Here is a 19944-nt window from a genome sequence, read left to right as displayed (position 1 = left end):
TTGGAAAAACCGGGAGAAGAAGAACGTAAAGGATCACCACCAACTTGATTCTTCCTTTGTCTCTTCTTTCCATTTGAAAACGTCTACAACATCTCTGACGCACCTCGACCCCTTGTCCGGCCGAACACCAATCGGCACTCCATCTCCCTCACCCCCCTCACCCCCTGGATCCCCTGCCAGATCCCCTTCCACTCTCTCCAAGTTCTTCGGCCTCTCTTCCATCTCCTCTCTCCACATGTCATCTCTCTCTTCTTCTTCTTCTTCTTCAGAGGAAGGATCACAGACCTCCTCACCTTTTAGTGCTTCTTTTGTTTCCCTGGCTGTCTCAACTCAGTTTTCCTCCTCTGCCACTCCCCCCAGTCCTGCCTGCACTTCCTCCACAACCCACGTCTCCTCCCCTGCCCCCCAGTCCTCCTCTCCAAACCCTCTGGACCACCATGGAGAGACCAACAAAGACAGTGAGATTGGCAGGTACTGCAGCCTCATATCACATTTCATGCCAACCAACACCATTAAATTGAAATGCAAAAGCCAATATAATATAGCTAACCTAATGCATATGTCTGTGTGTCTTTACAGAGATCTTATGAGCTCTGAGGTCAAAGAGGTGGGGGCAGTTGTTCCACAGACAAAGAGAATGGTACCTCTATTTGCTGGCATCGCAGGTCTGTAAACGGGTGCCATTTTTTGGTGCTATTTGTCTCAATTCATCTTTGACAAAGCTTCTCTCTTACCGCTCTCCGTCTCTCGGTCTCTCTCTGCAGAGGCCTCCATTGACCTGAAGGCTTCCTCTGTCTCCTTGGAGAGGTAAGTACTGTATACAATAGCCACCTTCATCTCACTCAACTCTACATAAGAGTGGTCACTCACACCATGACATGGTAAAGAATATCTGTATGCCTGCACATTAAAACAGTGTTCAAACAGACTGATTGGTGTTGAGCTACTGCTACTGAGGCCTCTACCCTGTCTCTCTTCCTCCAGGCCATTGGTCAGGTCTCGGGAAGCCATGGCTCACCTTCCCAACCTGTTCAGCAAGAGTAGCACCCAGCTGGGGGAGCAGAGCTGCACAGGCGAGGGCGAAGACAACACCAAGCTTCTCGGGTAAAACACACACTCACACACACACACACCTACTCTTATCTCTGAGCTCTGCTTTTTGTTTTAAATAATTCGGTGTGGTACTCAGAGTTATCTTGTGTTCATGCCTTACAAATACATTCATTAGTTTACCTTTGGTCCACAGTTCAGATATTAGTGTGTAACTGATGGCTCCTTTCCCTCAGGTTGCCCAATATTGGCAACACCTGCTTCATGAACTCTGCTCTGCAGTGCCTGCTGGGGCTGCCAGCATTTTGCAGAGACATCCTGAGACAGCAGAACATCTGGAGTTCCTCCCCCTACTCTCAACTGCTATGGTATACAGCCTCGCTCTCACCCTCCTGTCCCACCTGTACACACTGACCCACCCACCTAGACGCTTATTGTTACAGTACACAAGTTCCGCCTCAATGTATGTGTCAGTGGAGGCTGCTGAGGGGAGGACGGCTCGTAATGATGTCTGAAACGGAGCAAATGGAATGGCATCAAACACATGGAAACCATATGTTTGATGTATTTGATAGCATTCCACAGATTCCGCTCCAGCCATTACCACGAACCCGTCCTCCCCAATTAAGGTGCCATCAACCTCCTGTGGTATGTATGTATGTCTATCTATCTATCTATCTATCTATCTATCTATCTATCTATCTATCTATCTATCTATCTATTTATGTATGTGTGATAAACAAAAATATAAACATATAAATATTCAAAATTTCAAAATTTCAAAGATTTTACTCATTTACAATTCATATAAGGAAATTAGTCTATTGCAATAAATGAATTAGGACATAATCTATGGATTTCACGACTGAGCAAGGGTGCAGCCATGGGTGGGGCTGGGAGGGCATAGGCCCACCCACTGGGGAGTTAGGCCCATCCGATGAGAATGAGATTTCCCCACAAAAGGGTTTTATTACAGACAGAAATACTCCTCAGCACCCCCTCAGACGATGCCGCAGGTGAAGAAGCTGGATATGGAGGTCCTGGGATTGTGTGGTTACACCTGGTCTGCGGTTGGGAGGCCGGTTGGACATACTGCTAAATTCTCTAAAACAATGTTGGAGATGGCTTATGGTATAGAAATGAACATTCAATTCTCTGGAAACAGCTCTGGTGGAGATTCCTGCTGTCAGCATGCTAATTGTACACTCCCTCAAAACCTGAGACATCTGTGGTATTGTGTTGTGTAACAAAACTGCACATTTTAGAGTGGCCTTTTATTGTCCTCAGCACAAGGTGCACCTCTGTAATGATCATGCTGTTTAATCAGCTTCTTGATATGCCACCTGACAGGTGGATGGATTATCTTGGCAAAGGATAAACGCTCACTAACAGATATGCAAACAAATCTGTGCAAACAAATCAGAAATAAGCTTTTTTTGTGCGTATGGAAAATGTATAGGATCTTTTATTTCAGCTCATGAAACATGGGACCAACACTTCACATGTTGCATTTATATTTTTGTTCAGTATACTGTATGTATGTATGAATGAATGGATGGATATATATTGTCCTTCGTACACTCTTAGTGCCTCATAACATTTTTAAGATAAAACCACACCCAACTCAGCTTCTGATTAACACCAGAGATGATTTCCTGTCACAGTCAGGAATCAGTTGAATCATATTTGATCAGAGGCTAAAGTAGAAGCACTGTCACGGGATTCTTCCTGGGAAGGAGAGGTGGACCAAAACGCAGAGTAGCTATTTTGATACATCTTTAATAAAGATGAAAATAGAACAATATACAAAACAAGAACTATGAAAAAAAAAAATCAAAAACAGCCCTATCTGGTGTGCAAACACAAAGACAGGAACAATCACCCACAAAACCCAACACAAAACAGGCTACCTAAATATGGCTCCTAATCAGAGACAATGACTAACACCTACCTCTGATTGAGAACCATATCAGGCCCAAACACAGAAATAGACAAACAAGACATCCAACATAGAATGCCCACTCAGATCACACCCTGACCAAACAACACATAGAACATACATAGCAAACTATGGTCAGGGTGTGACAAGCACAGAGCTAATCTGTGGCCAAGGTGAGAGAGTGAAACCTGAATGCATGCTCTTTGTCTCCCTCCACAGCTGCTTTGCCGAGTTACATCAGGCCAGGCTTTCTGGAGGCACTGTTCATGCTAAGAACAAGGAAAATAAGAAAATCCTTCAAACAGTCAAGCACTGTCTTTCCGTTGTCAATGAGGACTATGAGGAAGACTATGAACAGGTAAGATATTATTTGCTGAAAGACTCACTTAACAATAAACCTGGGACACGTGACAGTGTTTTCCTCAGCTCTGTTTCAGTTGGAGTTGTTGATGTATTTTCTGCTTCTTTCCCATTCTTCTCTCAGGATGCCCATGAATGTGTGTTGCTCCTCCTCTTTCAGCTGAAGGAGGAGGGTATGGCATTAAAGGGCTCACCAGAGCCATACACCTGCCCCGTGAAGCAGTTAGAATTCAAGCTGAAGACTTCCCGTACCTGCACCAGGTAACAGCTGTCATTTCTATACGGTGTACCTTGATGTCGTCATCACATTGGTGAGGAGGTTTAATGTCAGCATAACATGCAGGATACAGAGGTAAAGCATTAAGACAGTGTGTAGAGGGATCAAAAGGTTTGTGTTGGATAGCTGATGCATTTCTCTCCGTACTTCTGAAGCTGTGGAGTTATAGTGTATGGTCAGGAGGATTACAATCACTTGTCACTGAGCCTGAGCCATTACCTGCCACACAGCCTGGACCTCTACTTTAAGGTCAGCACTTAGCTTAAACCAAGAGTTAGTATGTCAAGGAACACTATCATTAATGTCATAATGTTCATAAGTGTATTGCTATCCTTTGTCACCTAGCCATCTGCGTTAGAGTGTGCATGCAGGGTGTGCTCAGGCAGCATGGCATCTGTGACTAGACACTTCCTCACGCTGCCCCGGTGAGTCCCCCCATCATCATCTCAGATTACAATTGACAGTCCTGATCTAACTCACCGAACCGGGTTATTGATTTGAGTACAAGACTGATTCCTTTGTCTGTGTGAATGCTTGCCTGGCCGTCTCTGTATGTGTCTGTCTGTCTGTCTGTCTGTCTGTCTTTGAATGCCTGCCTGTCTGTCTCTGAGCAGGGTCCTAATGCTTCATATCAAGCGATTTACTGCAGGCAACTGGGAGCCAGAGAAGGTGGATGATCCCATGTCCATCCCTGCAGAAATAACCCTCCCAGCCGTATGTGGGAAGACAGCCCATGTCCAGTATGGAGCCAGGTTGGTTTACACTCTGTTTGGGGACATTGCACATTGAGTAGCCAACACACACTGATTTTCACACACTAGATATTTATTTTCAATGCCATCAATTTACACAGGGCAAGCTCCCTGGGGAAAAACAACATGGACAACACACCTGCAAACTCTTCCGAAAGGCACCCTTGATAGACCAGGTAGGACATTGTGTTACTGACATCATGCAGAACACCCTCCCATGAAACAGGACTGTTGAGGAAAGCAAGTCAGAAGCTGAAGTTAAGAGTATATTTGTTGATAGGTTTCCACTTCACTTTCTGGTTTGCATTTACACTATATTTGATATACCCCCACCAGCTTCAAATTCCTCTGACCAGCTAGAGAAACCAGCTGACAGTGAGAAAAAGAAGCAGGCAGCCGCTGTGGTGAGGAGAGAGAGAGGGGGAGAGAGAAAAATAAATAACAGATAATTAGATCCAGTTGAGATAGTGGGCGGATCAAGATAAGGCAGTTATAGAAGGCACCCCTATCCTGTAGACAAAATAACAATCCTATTATTAAATGTGTTTCCTTACAGAGACACCAGCCAGACAATATCTACAAATTGTCAAGTGTGATCTCACATCTGGGAGACAACATGTATACAGGTATGCAGGCATGCAGTTGTGCAGGCACGCACACGCAATTATGAAAGCTTAATGTACACTCTATTTTGTTTCCCTTGTTCCCTAGGCCACTACATCAGTGATGTTCTGGACAGCCGTGGCAGTGGGTGGCTCTGCCTGGATGACGCACATGTCTTGAGGACAGATGAGGCCACTGTGCTGAAGGCGATTGCACAGACTGCCTACATCCTGTTCTATGTCTGCAGGTAAGGCTCTAGGCCAAAAATTTGAGAAAAATGTCACAAATGGAGTCAATGATGGCAATGAGTCATGAAGAAGAAAAAAAAGTGTTTACCAAAGCTAGAAAGATGATTTATTGACCAAGCATTAAGAGTTATCCCTTTAACCTGTAATCCCTCTGTATGTTATTTTTCAGACATTGTATGTACATGTAAGATCTCCCTGTCATTTCTCATTGAAGTGGAGCAGGTGAAGGAGACCAGGCCCCTCACTACCAGGAGAGGGACCAGGAGAACCCATCATTAAACTCAGGGAGAGGCACAGGGCTCAGGGACCACCTGGAGTAGCACGTACCACACACCAAGAAACATCAGATTCATCGAATGAGGCTGCCCTACACCACCATCAACTGCCCTAGACCACCATGAAGCTGCCCTAGACCACCATCAGCCTGCCCATCACCACCATCAAGCTGCCCTACTCCACCATCAGACTGCCCTACTCCACCATCAAGCTGCCCTACTCCACCATCAAGCTGCCCTACACCACCATCAGACTATCCTAGACCACCATCAATCCTCCCTACACCACCATCAAGCTGCCCTAGACCACCATCAAGCTGCCCTAGACCACCATCAAGCTGCACTAGACCACCATCAGACTGCCCTAGACCACCATCAAACAGCCCTAGACCACCATCAATCCTCCCTACACCATCATCAAGCTGCCCTACAACACCATCAAGCTACCATAACCACCATCAGACTATCCTAGACCACCATCAATCCTCCCTACACCACATCACCATCACCATCAAGCTGACCACCCCTGCCCTACACCACCATCACCACACCATCAAGCTGACCACCTAGCCCTACTCCACCATCAAGCTCCCTACACCACCATCAAGCTGCCCTACTCCACCACCATCAAGCTGCACCACCCCTACACCACCATCCTAGACCACCATCAAGCTGCCCTAGACCACCATCATCACCACCATCAAGCTGCCCTACACCACCATCAAGCTGCCCTACACCACCATCAAGCTGCCCTAGACCACCATCAAGCTGCCCTACTCCACCATCAAGCTGCCCTGCACCACCATCAAGCTGCCCTACTCCACCATCAAGCTGCCCTACTCCACCATCAAGCTGCCCTGCACCACCATCAAGCTGCCCTACACCACCATCAGACTGCCCTAGACCACCATCAAGCTGCCCTAGACCACCATCAAGCTGCCCTACACCACCATCAAGCTGCCCTACACCATCATCATGCTGCCCTAGACCACCATCAACTGCCTTAGACCACCATCAAGCTGCCCTAGACCACCATCAATCCTCCCTACACCATCATCAAGCTGCCCTACAACACTTTCAAGCTGCCATTCACCACCATCAGACTATCCTACACCACCATCAATCCTCCCTACACCACCATCAAGCTGCCCTACACCACCATCAAGCTGCCCTACACCACCATCAAGCTGCCCTACACCACCATCAGTTTGGCCTACTCCACCATCAAGCTGCCCTACACCACCATCAAGCTGCTCTACACCACCATCAAGCTGCTCTAGACCACCATCAGACTATCCTAGACAACCATCAAGCTGCCCTACACCACCATCAGACAATCCTAGACCATTAGGACATCATGCTGGCCTAAACCACCTAGACACCAAGCTGCCCTAGACCACCAGAACACCAGGCTGCCCTAGACCACCAGAACACTAGGCTGCCCTAGACCACCTGGACAGCAGGCTGCCCTAGACCACCAGGCTGCCCTAGACCATCAGAAGAAACAGCCTACACCACAAAGCATGTACCCACTCTAGGCCATCTACTGTATGTTTACAATTATATAAATATAAAACATCTCACCGACCAAGTGCAATTAATGTTCTTTTACTGTACATGGTAGTGAATAAATGTACCTACAGTGCATTCAGAAAGTATTCAGATCCCTTGACTTTTTCCACATTTAGTTAATTTACAGCCTTATTCTAAAATGGATTAATTTATTTTTTCTTCTTCTCATCAATCTACCCCATAATGACAGCAAAAACAGGTTTTTAGATTTTTTTGCAAATTAATGAAGAAAACATAAATCTAAACTATCACATTTACATAAGTATTCAAACCCTTTACTCAGTACTTTGTTGTAGCACCTTTGGCAGCGATTACAGCCTCAAGTTTTCTTGGGTATGACGCTATAAGCTTAGCACATCTGTATTTGGGGAGTTTCTCTCATTCTTCTCTGCAGATCCTCTCAAGCTCTGTCAGGTTGGATGGGGAGTATCGCTGCACAGCTATTTTCAGGTCTCCAGAGATGTTCAATCAGGTTCAAGTCCGGGCTCTGGCTGAGCCACTCAAGGACATTCAGAGACTTGTCCCCAAGCCACCCCTGCGTTGTCTTGGCTGTGTGCTAAGGGTCGTTGTCCTGTTGGAAGGTGAACCTTCGCCCCAGTCTGAGATCCTGAACGCTCTGGAGCTGGTTTTCATCAAGCATCTCTCTGTACTTTGTGCCGTTCATCTTTCCCTCGATTCCAGTCCCTGCTGCTGAGAAACATCCCCACAGCATGATGCTGCCACCACCATGCTTCACCCTAGAAATGGTGCCAGGTTTCCTCCAGACATGGCGCTTGGCATTCAGGCCAAAGAGTTCAATATTGGTTTCATCAGACCAGAGAATATTGATTCTCATGGTCTGAGAGTCTTCAGGTGGCTTTTGGCAAACTCCAAGCGTGCTGTCATGTGCCTTTTACTGAGAAGTGGCTTCCGTCTGACCACTCTACCATAAAGACCTGGTTGATGGAGTGCTGCAGAGATGGTTGTCCTTCTGGAGGTTTCTCTAATCTCCACAGAGGAACTCTGGAGCTCTGTCAAATCAAATCAAATCAAATAAATGTTTATTTGTCACATACACATGGTTAGCAGATGTTAATGCAAGTGTAGCGAAATGCTTGTGCTTCTAGTTCCGACAATGCAGTAATAACCAACAAGTATTCTCGCTAACAATTCCAAAACTACTACCTTACAGACACAAGTGTAAGGGGATAAAGAATATGTACATAAAGATACATGAATGAGTGATGGTACAGAGCGGCATAGGCAAGATACAGTAGATGGTATCGAGTACAGTATATACATATGAGATGAGTATGTAAACAAAGTGGCATAGTTAAAGTGGCTAGTGATACATGTATTACATAAAGATGCAGTAGATGATATAGAGTACAGTATATACGTATACATATGAGATGAATAATGTAGGGTATGTAAACATTATATTAGGTAGCATTGTATTAGGTAGCATTGCCACTGCTGCGCCTTCTTCACGATGCTGTCTGTGTGGGTGGACCAATTCAGTTTGTCTGTGATGTGTACGCCGAGGAACTTAAAACTTACTACCCTCTCCACTACTGTTCCATCGATGTGGATAGGGGGGTGTTCCCTCTGCTGTTTCCTGAAGTCCACAATCATCTCCTTAGTTTTGTTGACGTTGAGTGTGAGGTTATTTTCCTGACACCACACTCCGAGGGCCCTCACCTCCTCCGTGTAGGCCGTCTCACCGTTGTTGGTAATCAAGCCTACCACTGTTGTGTCGTCCGCAAACTTGATGATTGAGTTGGAGGCGTGCGTGGCCACGCAGTCGTGGGTGAACAGGGAGTACAGGAGAGGGCTCAGAATGCATCCTTGTGGGGCCCCAGTGTTGAGGATCAGCGGGGTGGAGATGTTGTTGCCTACCCTCACCACCTGGGGGCGGCCCATCAGGAAGTCCAGTACCCAGTTGCACAGGGCGGGGTCGAGACCCAGGGTCTCGAGCTTGATGACGAGCTTTGAGGGTACTATGGTGTTAAATGCCGAGCTGTAGTCGATGAATAGCATTCTCACATAGGTATTCCTCTTGTCCAGATGGGTTAGGGCAGTGTGCAGTGTGGTTGAGATTGCATCGTCTGTCGACCTATTTGGGCGGTAAGCAAATTGGAGTGGGCCTAGGGTGTCAGGTAGGGTGGAGGTGATATGGTCCTTGACTAGTCTCTCAAAGCACTTCATGATGACGGAAGTGAGTGCTACGGGGCGGTAGTCGTTTAGCTCTGTTACCTTAGCTTTCTTGGGAACAGAAACAATGGTGGGAACAACAGACTGGGATAGAGATTGATTGAATATGTCCGTAAACACACCAGCCAGCTGGTCTGCACATGCTCTGAGGGCGCGGCTGGGGATGCCGTCTGGGCCTGCAGCCTTGCGAGGGTTAACATGTTTAAATGTTTTCCTAACGTCAGCTGCAGTGAAGGAGAGTCCGCATGTTTTGGTTGCGGGCCGTGTCAGTGGCACTGTATTGTCCTCAAAGCGGGCAAAAAAGTTATTTAGTCTGAATGGGAGCAAGACATCCTGGTCCGTGACGGGGCTGGTTTTCTTTTTGTAATCCGTGATTGACTGTAGACCCTGCCACATACCTCTTGTGTCTGAGCCGTTGAATTGAGATTCTACCTTGTCTCTACACTGACGCTTAGCTTGTTTGATTGCCTTGCGGAGGGAATAGCTACACTGTTTGTATTCGGTCATGTTTCCGGTCACCTTGCCCTGATTAAAAGCAGTGGTTCGTGCTTTCAGTTTCACGCGAATGCTGCCATCAATCCACGGTTTCTGGTTTGGGAATGTTTTAATCGTTGCTATGGGAACGACATCTTCAACGCACGTTCTAATGAACTCGCTCACCGAATCAACGTATTCGTCAATGTTGTTGTTTGATGCAATACGAAACATATCCCAGTCCACGTGATGGAAGCAGTCTTGGAGTGTGGAATCAGATTGGTCGGACCAGCGTTGAACAGACCTCAGCGCGGGAGATTCTTGTTTTAGTTTCTGTCTGTACGCAGGGAGCAACAAAATGGAGTCGTGGTCAGCTTTTCCGAAAGGAGAGCGGGGCAGAGCCTTATATGCGTCACGGAAGTTAGAATAGCAATGATCCAAGGTTTTTCCAGCCCTGGTTGCGCAATCGATATGCTGATACAATTTAGGAGTCTTGTTTTCAGATTTGACTTGTTAAAATCCCCAGCTACAATGAATGCAGCCTCAGGATATATGGATTCCAGTTTGCAAAGAGTCAAATAAAGTTCGTTCACAGCCATCGATGTGTCTGCTTGGGGGGGAATATATACGACTGTGATTATAATCGAAGAGAATTCCCTTGGTAGATAAATCAGGTGAACAGAAGGACTTGAGTTCCTGTATGTTGTTGTGACCACACCACGTCTCGTTAAACATGAAGCATACGCCCCGCCCCTCTTCTTACCAGAAAGATGTTTGTTTCTGTCGGCGTGATGCGTGAAGAAACCAGCTGTCATAGTGACCATCAGGTTCCTGATAGCTCAGTTTGGCCAGGCGGCCAGCTCAAGGAGTCTTTGGGGTTCCAAACTTCTTCCATTTAGGAATGATGGAGGACAATTCCTTCGACCTCATGGTTTGGTTTTTGTTCTGACACGCACTGTGAACTGGGACCTTATATAGACCTTTCATATACAGGCCTTTCTAATCGACCTGGCCGGGGTATCCTGGAAGGATATTGATCTCATCCCGTCAGTAGAGGATGCCTGGTTATTTTTTTAAATGCCTTCCTACCCATTTTAAATAAGCATGCCCCATTCAAGACATTTAGAACCAGGAACAGATATAGCCCTTGATTCTCCCCAGACCTGACTGCCCTTAACCAACACAAAAACATCCTATGGCATTCTGCATTAGCATCGACCAGCCCCCGTGATATGCAGCTGTTCAGGGAAGCTAGAAACCAGTATACACAAGCAGTTAGAAAAGCCAAGGCTAGCTTTTTCAAGCAGAAATTTGCTTCCTGCAACACTAACTCAAAAAAGTTCTGGGACACTGTAAAGTCCATGGAGAATAAGAACACCTCCTCTCAGCTGCCCACTGCACTGAAGATAGGAAATACTGTCACCACTGATAAATCCACTATAATTGAGAATTTCAATAAGCATTTTTCTACGGCTGGCCATGCTTTCCACCTGCCTACTCCTACCCCGGTCAACAGCACTGCACCCCCCACAGCAACTCGCCCAAGTCTTCCCCATTTCTCCTTCTCCCAAATCCAGTCAGCTGATGTCCTAAAAGAGCTGCAAAATCTGGACCCATACAAATCAACCAGGCTAGACAATCTGGACCCCTTCTTTCTAAAATTATCTGCCGAAATTGTTGCCACCCCTATTACTAGCCTGTTCAACCTCTTTCGTGTCGTCTGAGATTCCCAAAGATTGGAAAGCAGCTGCGGTTATCCCCCTCTTCAAAGGGGGACACACTCTTGACCCAAACTGCTACAGACCTATATCTATCCTACCCTGCCTTTCTAAGGTCTTCGAAAGCCAAGTCAACAAACAGATTACCGACCTTTTCGAATCTCACCATACCTTCTCTGCTATGCAATCTGGTTTCAGAGCAGGTCATGGGTGCACCTCAGTCACGCTCAAGGTCCTAAACAATATCTTAACCCGCCATCGATAAGAAACATTACTGTGCAGCCGTATTCATTGATCTGGCCAAGGCTTTCGACTCTGTCAATCACCACATCCTTATCGACAGACTCGACAGCCTTGGTTTCTCAAATGATTGTCTCGCCTGGTTCACCAACTACTTCTCTGATAGAGTTCAGTGTGTCAAATCGGAGGGTCTGCTGTCCGGACCACTGGCAGTCTCTATGGGTGTGCCACAGGGTTCAATTCTTGGACCGACTCTCTTCTCTGTATACATCAATGATGTCGCTCTTGCTGCTGGTGAGTCTCTGATCCACCTCTACGCAGACGACACCATTCTGTATACTTCTGGCCCTTCTTTGGACACTGTGTTAACAACCCTCCAGGCAAGCTTCAATACCATACAACTCTCCTTCCGTGGCCTCCAATTGCTCTTAAATACAAGTAAAACTAAATGCATGCTCTTCAACCGATCGCTGCCTGCACCTGCCCGCCTGTCCAACATCACTACTCTGGACGGTTCTGACTTAGAATACGTGGACAACTACAAATACCTAGGTGTCTGGTTGGACTGTAAACTCTCCTTCCAGACCCACATCAAACATCTCCAATCCAAAGTTAAATCTAGAATTTCGCAACAAAGCATTCTTCACTCATGCTGCCAAACATACCCTTGTAAAACTGACCATCCTACCATCCTCGACTTCGGCGATGTCATTTACAAAATAGCCTCCAATACCCTAGTCAACAAATTGGATGCAGTCTATCACAGTGCAATCCGTTTTGTCACCAAAGCCCCATATACTACCCACCATTGCGACCTGTACCCTCTCGCTGGCTGGCCCTCGCTTCATACTCGTCGCCAAACCCACTGGCTCCATGTCATCTACATGTCATCTACAAGACCCTGCTAGGTAAAGTCCCCCCTTATCTCAGCTCGCTGGTCACCATAGCATCACCCACCTGTAGCACGCGCTCCAGCCGGTATATCTCTAGGGTCCTACCCCCAAAACCAATTCTTTCTTTGGCCGCCTCTCCTTCCAGTTCTCTGCTGCCAATGACTGGAACAAACTACAAAAATCTCTGAAACTGGAAACACATCTCCCTCACTAGCTTTAAGCACCAACTGTCAGAGCAGCTCAGATTACTGCACCTGTACATAGCCCACCTATAATTTAGCCCAAACAACTACCTCTTTCCCTACTGTATTTAATTTATTTATTTATTTTGCTCCTTTGCACCCCATTATTTTTATTTCTACTTTTCACAATCTTCCACTGCAAATCTACCATTCCAGTGTTTTACTTGCTATATTGTATTTACTTTGCCACCATGGCCTTTTTTTGCCTTTACCTCCCTTACCTCACCTCATTTGCTCACATCGTATATAGACGTGTTTATACTGTATTATTGACTGTATGTTTATTTTACTCCATGTGTAACTCTGTGTTGTTGTATGTGTCAAACTGCTTTGCTTTATCTTGGCCAGGTCGCAATTGTAAATGAGAACTTGTTCTCAACTTGCCTACCTGGTTAAATAAAGGTGAAATCAAAAATAAATAAAATAAATAGACAGGTGTGTGCAGTTCCAAACCATGTACAATCATGTACAAGTATTTCTGTTTTTTTTTGTATAAATTTTCTACAATGTCTTCACTTTGTCATTATGGGGTATTGTGTGTAGATTGATGATTTTTTACATCCATTTTGAATAAGGCTGTAACATAACAACATGTGGAAAAAGTCAAGGGGTGTGAATACGATCTGAATGCACTGTATAAGAGGCAATCTATTATTCATTCATGTTGGGTAAAAAGAGGAAACATTTAATAATATTACAACAATATTGTGTGTCTGTGCACAGTCTATCTACACACTTCCTCGGGGTTTTAATGTAACCACAAATACAATGAAGTAAGGGAACAAAGAATGGCAATGTAACATAGACCATACATCACATATCAGTTTGGAGACAGTCTTGACCCACAACTACTGTGGGAAAGACTAAGAGGACATCAATGTGTTGCACAAGAAATATAGAAGAAAAACATTTTTTTCTATAATGAATATGTTTATTGGTCTTTTACAACAACAACTACAACAAAAAAGTCTAGAAATACAAGAAATAAAAGGAGAGGATGAATACCTGGTCGTCAACAGCCAGTCCACTAATAATAACAACCTTCAGGATGTTAAAGCTTTGAACCCAATAAAATCCTACTTTCTGCCTGGCAGACAGAAGGCTCCATAAATCACTCTGTTATAACACTGGTTCACACCAACACGATGGGAGAGGTGCTTATGGTATAATATGACACTAAAGCTATGAAACTGGTTCAAACACTATACACTTTTTTCCCCTCATGTCTTTATTGAGAAGTGTCTTTCAAGAGAAACAGATAAACCTTTTTTCCCCCAATTTGTTATGGCTTAAAATAATAATGAAGGCCTCAAATATGTAATTAGTCATTTACAAAATGGTCATTTATGTTTAACATTTAATAATCAAGGCATAATCAAGTGTGCATATTCAAATTGATCGATTGCTCTTCCCTGAACCACTGAATTAAAACCAACGCTCTAACACTCAATAAAACATGAATTACCCTTCTGTAAATCATGCTAATATTATTCAGCCATTTGTAATGCATTGAAATTAAGGTGACACGAGATGTCAAAGAGACCTTTTTGAGTTAAGTAATTTTGTACATGGTACAGAAAACATAACTGAATAGCCAGAATTATACATAGCAATATTATAGTATGTCAAGCACACATTTGGGCTGTCTTTCTAAAAAAAGGGCCTTTGCTCCAAGTCTGACAAACCTAATTCCACACATTATCGTACACCACTTAAAGTAGATTGATATGTCAAATATAAAATGGTGGGTTATTGGACAAGGTTATATTGATAAAGTTAACAGGGTCTTTTGCTGGTCATATATACAGGGGGAATGCTGAGGCAACATGGCGTGGTACAATCTAATTTACTACAAACCTGCTACTAAAGAGTTATTCACATAGTTATTTTTATACTAAACTAAGTGGATTGCAGTATCTCTATGACAGTGGTGGTTTTGATGAAAAACATTCGATGGGATCGTCATTTAGGCTACCATTTAAAAATAATTCCCTCGCTTATGCTGTGCTTTGTTTTACATATCCTGGTCCAATACTGTACAATCATGAAAGACACATGTTTTTCCCGACTTGTGTGCAGTCGATCACCTGTGTGCCAGTAAACCAGCTGAAATGACAGTGGTTAATTCTAGCTAGAGGGCTGTTTGATTCTAATGGCTGTTCCAGGGAAGTAGCTTAACATAATTATGGTAAACTCCTGCTATTTGTTTTCGAGTGCCTATACACACTCAGACAAATATGCAATTTAAATGCACTTTTATCTGCAATTGATGTTAAAAACGAATCCAAGGCTTGATGTGCGGTATATTCATATGGAGGAGATGATGGATTTGCTTGGCCCTGCAGCTTGCCATAGAGGGGTAAGGCAGAGTAGTGGGGTCCACTGCTGGTGTCTGGGGTTAGGAGAACAGGGGTAAGGTTTGTGGGGGCCGAGGCCATGCTGCGAGTGGGCTGGAGGGAGCGCGTCTACTCTGGTTGGGGAGCTGCTGGCGTCTCGTTGGCATTGGCGTCCGTGGTCTTGTTTTCCACCTCATCGTCGGATAGGAGGTCGAGTGATGTTCCCTCCACCTGCAGCTGACGCCTTCCCGAGCGGCTGGAGGAGAAACTGATGGGGCCTCCACGCCTGCAGGGTACATAGGGGGCCAGGAGAGGTATTAGTAACGAGGACCATCAATTTGGTCAATATACACAACTGTTTGTGTGTGTGTGGGGGGGGGGGGGGGCTCTAAATACCTGAGGCGGCTCTTGAGTGTGTTGACCTCACGGCTGAGACCCTCGCTGCTCTCAGTGGCATCGTCCAGCTCCCTCTGCAGCTTCCTGCGGTAGGCGTTGGCACGTGTGGCCTCCTCCTCAGCCTCCTCAAGCTGCCTCTTCAGCTGCTTCATGCGAGAGTTGGCCTTCTCCATCTGACCCAGCCAGGAGTCACAACAGACATCAACAATGATGAACAGTCAATACTAATACTTACAATACTCAGCAGTCCTGTGGTCCAGTGGTTACTGGAAAGAACCTACTGTAGGAAAGACTCCAATCCTAAATCTTCACACCTATCCAATCCTGGCCCACCTTTGTACTGAATTGGATAGAATTCCTTCTTTAGCTGTGGAACATCTTAAAAACGGGCTATGCAGAATTCACCTCATTTCTGTTTGTGCCAAAACAAAACAGTCATTGTGTGGAGAATCCATAACCAAAAATCTATATATTTTCAGCTTAAGAATGGAAAGCATAGAAATGGAGCACTTAGAACAGATCTATCGCTTATTAGACTTGTTTTCAATGAGAATTAAATATCTATAACTCAAATGTCTATGTTAATTTGGTCTCCCAAAAAGTTACATATTGTAGCTTTAATATCTGAGACGTCCAAACATCCGTGACAAGCTCCTCACCTGTTCCTTGTACTGGTCGGAATGGCGGCGCTCATCCTCCACCTGCATGCACACCTCCTTCAGCTTCTTCTCTGTCCGTCTCACAAGCTTATTGGCCGCTGCTCGCTCCCTGATAGGAGGACAGAGGAATGAGGTCATAGGACAGTTAGAGCACCACAGGAACCGCACTGTAACAAAGGCTGTCAGTCATAGATCTTCAAGTACATCTCTTAAGATTGCTTTTGACTCATTACATTGATCACATTAACATTTAGATCACATTCAAGAACCTCTCTTCCAACGGGATGAGCTTGTTCTAAGGCCCTCATGAACTCCTCCTGAGTCTTGGTCTCCTATTTCACCTTGTCTAATAAGCTATGGAGTTGTTATAAGAGAGTTGCTCTGTTTCTCACTTTGCCTCCTGCTCCAGCTGCTCCTCCAGCTGCAGTATCTTGGCCTCCAGGGCGTTGATGGAGGCCTTGAACCGGCTCTTCACGGAGCCCTCCAGCTCGCCCAGCTTGGCCCGCAAGTCCTTGTTCTGCCTCTCCAGCTGCTGGCGCGCATTCTCACTTTTCTGGGCCATGCTGCGCTCTGCCACAAGCTCCAGGGTCAGGGTGTCCACCTGGGGGAGGAGAGGGGGAAGAGAGAGGTGGAGAGAGGAAAACAGGGAATGAAGGAGAGAGGGGAAAGTGAGAGAGAGATGAGAGTACTTTTTATGGTAGGGCTGAATAATGGATTGTTCCCTAAAAGTCAGAAGAACAAGGGTAGTATGATTACAATGATCAAGCATCCTGAAAAGGTTTCCTTCTGGCTCATACCTGCATGGTTGTCTTGCGGAAGCGGTCATTGAGCAGCTCCATGTTGCCCTGTTCCTCCTCTAGTTCCTCCTCCAGCTGAGCAATGCGAGCCTCCAGCCTCCTTTTCTCATCCATCAAGGCAGACTTGCCCGAGGTGCTGTTGGAGATCTCGTCCGCTAGCTCATCCCGTTCCTGCTCTGCATGGCGCCGCGCCCTCTCTGATGCCGCCAGGTCCTACAGGGCAGAGGTCAAACACAGGTCACCATTTCTCACAGTAAGACGAGCCAGTCTCGACTACAGGAAACAGAAGACCAAAACACAGAGTTATGACAGGAGCAATACTACAGCCCACTGTACCTCATGCAGCTGGAGAACCTCGGCCTCCAGGCTCTTCAGCTTCTTCTCATTCTCCTTGGATTGGGAGAATATCTCATCCCGAGAGGCCCGGGCGTCCTCCAACTCCCTCTGGTAGTCTTTCATCTGGGACTGAGGGAGAAAGTGGAGATATATTTTGGTCAATAATGGGATTCGATCTATATAGATCTATATATATATATATATATATATATATATATATATATTTTTTTTTATATATATTTTTTATTGTATTTTTATTTGTCTTGTCTGTTCTACAGACAGTGTGAGTTTATTACCTGCAATTTGCGTAGCTGCTTGATGGCTTCGTCACGGGCCTTGTTGGCGCCCTCTATCTGTCCAACCATGTCCATCAGGTCCATCTCCAGCTTCTTCTTAGCAGCCACGGCTAGAGCTCTCTGCTTCCGCTCATCCTCAAGCTCTGCCTCCATCTCACGCACCTGAAGAGACCAGGACAGACCAGGTCAGAGGAGGGGAAGGGGATGGTGTACATTCTCTGAGAGTATGACAACATATTGTTCCTGGAATTGTTTCACACAATTCTTGTTTGTATGGAAGTGATGTGTCCTCTATGCACCTGTTTGACAAGTGCCCTTTTCTTCTCGTCGTTCTGGTCGTCTCGCCCTGCCAGGTCTCTCTCGTACTGGGCCTTCATGGCCTGCATGTTGACCTCCAGACGCAGCTTGGCGTCCTCCGTGGCCTGCAGCTCGTCCTCCAGCTCCTCCAGCTGAGTCCTCATCTCCTCCAGCTGCTGATCCAGAGTCCTCTTGGACTTCTCCAACTCATGGACCTGGACAATGGTAGAGAAGATACTTTGAGGTGATGCTATTTGGAATGAACTGGCTTTTAAAGTTTAGGTTTAACCTAGTTTATTTCTGTAGGATGCAGAGCAGTCCATCTGAAAACAACAGATGCAAACCATTCTGCCCTCAGCTGAACAAAACACCAGTATTCAGTACAACACTCACGTTCTTGCCCACGTCGTCCTTGGAGCTCATCAGGTCCTCCATCTCACTCCTCAGCTGCTTGTTGAGTCTCTCAAACTCCTCCTTGGCCTCCAGAGCCTCCTCCAGAGCCCGGGCCAGAGACAGGGACTTGGTCTCCTTCTCCCTGGCTTCTGCCTCAGCCCTGTCCTTCTCCTCAGCATAGCGTGCAGAGATGTTCTTCTCCTCAGCCAGCAGCTACAACACAGGGTAAAAACTGACTTACAGAGGGAAAATGTCCACCATCTATCTACACAATGCCATTCCATACTGTGCTCTAAGACCAAGCCAATTTCACTACCATTATGGATGGCTTAGAGTGATCAGTCAAACCTGGTCAAACTTCTTCTGCTTCTTCTCCAGGTTGGAGACGATGGTTCTCTGGTGATCCAGATCCACCATGAGGTCGTCCAGCTCCTGCTGCAAGCGGGTCTTGGTCTTCTCCATCTTCTCAAAGGCGATGCCCTTCTCCTCCAGCCTCAGGGTGGCCAGCTCCATGTCCTTCTGCAGCTTCCTCTTCACTTCCTCCAGACCCTCCACCATCCCCACGTCATCCTCCAGCTTCTTCTTGGTCTCAACCAGCTACACATACATAACGTTTATAATGATATGATGCTCACTGAAGGATGGCTACAGTAGGTGGTAGATTGTTATGGTGATAATATCTGTATTGCAGTTAATGTGTAATATTATTTGAATAGATACAATTAAGCTGTAAGGCGCTGTATTGACCTGGGCCTGCAGTGTGCACAGCTGTTTCTCCAGGTTTCTGCGCGCCACCTCGTCCTCCTCCTGCTGCTCCTGCAGGGTGCTCTTCTCCTCCTCCAGCTGGCGGATACGACTGCTCATGTTCAGCTTCTGACGCGTCTCTTCCTGGAGAAGCTCCTACACACACAGACAGAGAGAGACACAGACATTCAAACAGAATGCCACCTCCTCTTAATGTAAAATTCCCAATACACCCATTTTTATATCAAATAATTTCTAGGTAACAATTAAGTACTTTATTGTAATAGATTTTCATTAAAATGGGCAAAAATAGCTTTTAGCAAAACACAATTTTTCAAGCAACAATTTCACTGGGACTGTCTGGAAGTGGGGAGGGGGAAACTGAAAACTAGCTGCTATTGGCAGATAGGTTTGGATCTCCCTTTGTTATTGGTCTGTTAATCAGTTTACCGCATGGCGATGTCACCATGAAAAGCCAAAACTCCTACGCATGCAAACCTGCTGATTAGAAGGACTTGCTGGTTGAAAATACAATTTATGCAACTACCAGGAAATAACACTGATCAAATTTGTTCAGTGTTAGTTTCATCAGCTGTTGTACAATATGATATAAAAGGCAGGAAAAACAAGATTTTGTCTGCACTGGGCCTTTAAGATAAACATGATGTATTCCTCTCCGTTGAGAGGTTGTCCAGTCTAGCTCACCTGTGTGTCCTGCAAAGCGCTCTCCAGGACAGCGGTGTCTTTAACCAGCTTGATTCCCTTCCTCTCTGCATCTTCCAGCAGAGCAGACACACTGTCCAGCTCCGTCTGCACACACAGCAAACAGCCCAGTTGAGAGACCATCACCAGCA

The 19944-nt window shown here is 45.8% G+C and overlaps 1 protein-coding gene and 1 long non-coding RNA gene across 5 annotated transcripts in view; one reads left to right on the top strand and one right to left on the bottom strand.

Annotated features, from left to right (window-relative positions):
• The window catches only part of LOC135554254 (myosin-10-like), a 104852-nt gene that overhangs the window by 28007 nt on the left and 56901 nt on the right, over positions 1–19944 (bottom strand). For 2 of the 4 annotated variants that reach the window (XR_010457667.1, XR_010457666.1), the window contains exons 29-40: positions 19796–19900; positions 19094–19246; positions 18695–18943; positions 18347–18559; positions 17956–18168; positions 17657–17818; positions 17361–17489; positions 17025–17237; positions 16620–16828; positions 16228–16336; positions 15569–15741; positions 13792–15458 (exon numbers count right to left, since the gene is read on the bottom strand). Coding sequence is in view for 2 of the 4 variants with exons in the window: in XM_064986426.1 (XP_064842498.1) it covers positions 15302–15458; positions 15569–15741; positions 16228–16336; positions 16620–16828; positions 17025–17237; positions 17361–17489; positions 17657–17818; positions 17956–18168; positions 18347–18559; positions 18695–18943; positions 19094–19246; positions 19796–19900 (2085 nt within the window). In the remaining 2 variants the exon portion in view is untranslated. Of the gene's footprint in view, positions 1–13751; positions 15459–15568; positions 15742–16227; positions 16337–16619; positions 16829–17024; positions 17238–17360; positions 17490–17656; positions 17819–17955; positions 18169–18346; positions 18560–18694; positions 18944–19093; positions 19247–19795; positions 19901–19944 lie in introns of those variants that run through there. The other 2 variants (XM_064986426.1, XM_064986427.1) reach the window with 1 other exon arrangement.
• LOC135553718 (uncharacterized) lies at positions 1383–3630 on the top strand. Its single transcript, XR_010457621.1, has 3 exons — positions 1383–1418; positions 3209–3347; positions 3474–3630. It is a non-coding gene; the product is annotated as an uncharacterized LOC135553718 (long non-coding RNA).

The sequence above is a fragment of the Oncorhynchus masou genome, chromosome 14 (assembly GCF_036934945.1).
Source record: "Oncorhynchus masou masou isolate Uvic2021 chromosome 14, UVic_Omas_1.1, whole genome shotgun sequence".
Lineage (NCBI taxonomy): Eukaryota > Metazoa > Chordata > Actinopteri > Salmoniformes > Salmonidae > Oncorhynchus > Oncorhynchus masou.
The sequence above is the reverse complement of the archived record's forward strand: the minus strand, read 5'-3'. Positions and strand labels throughout refer to the sequence as shown.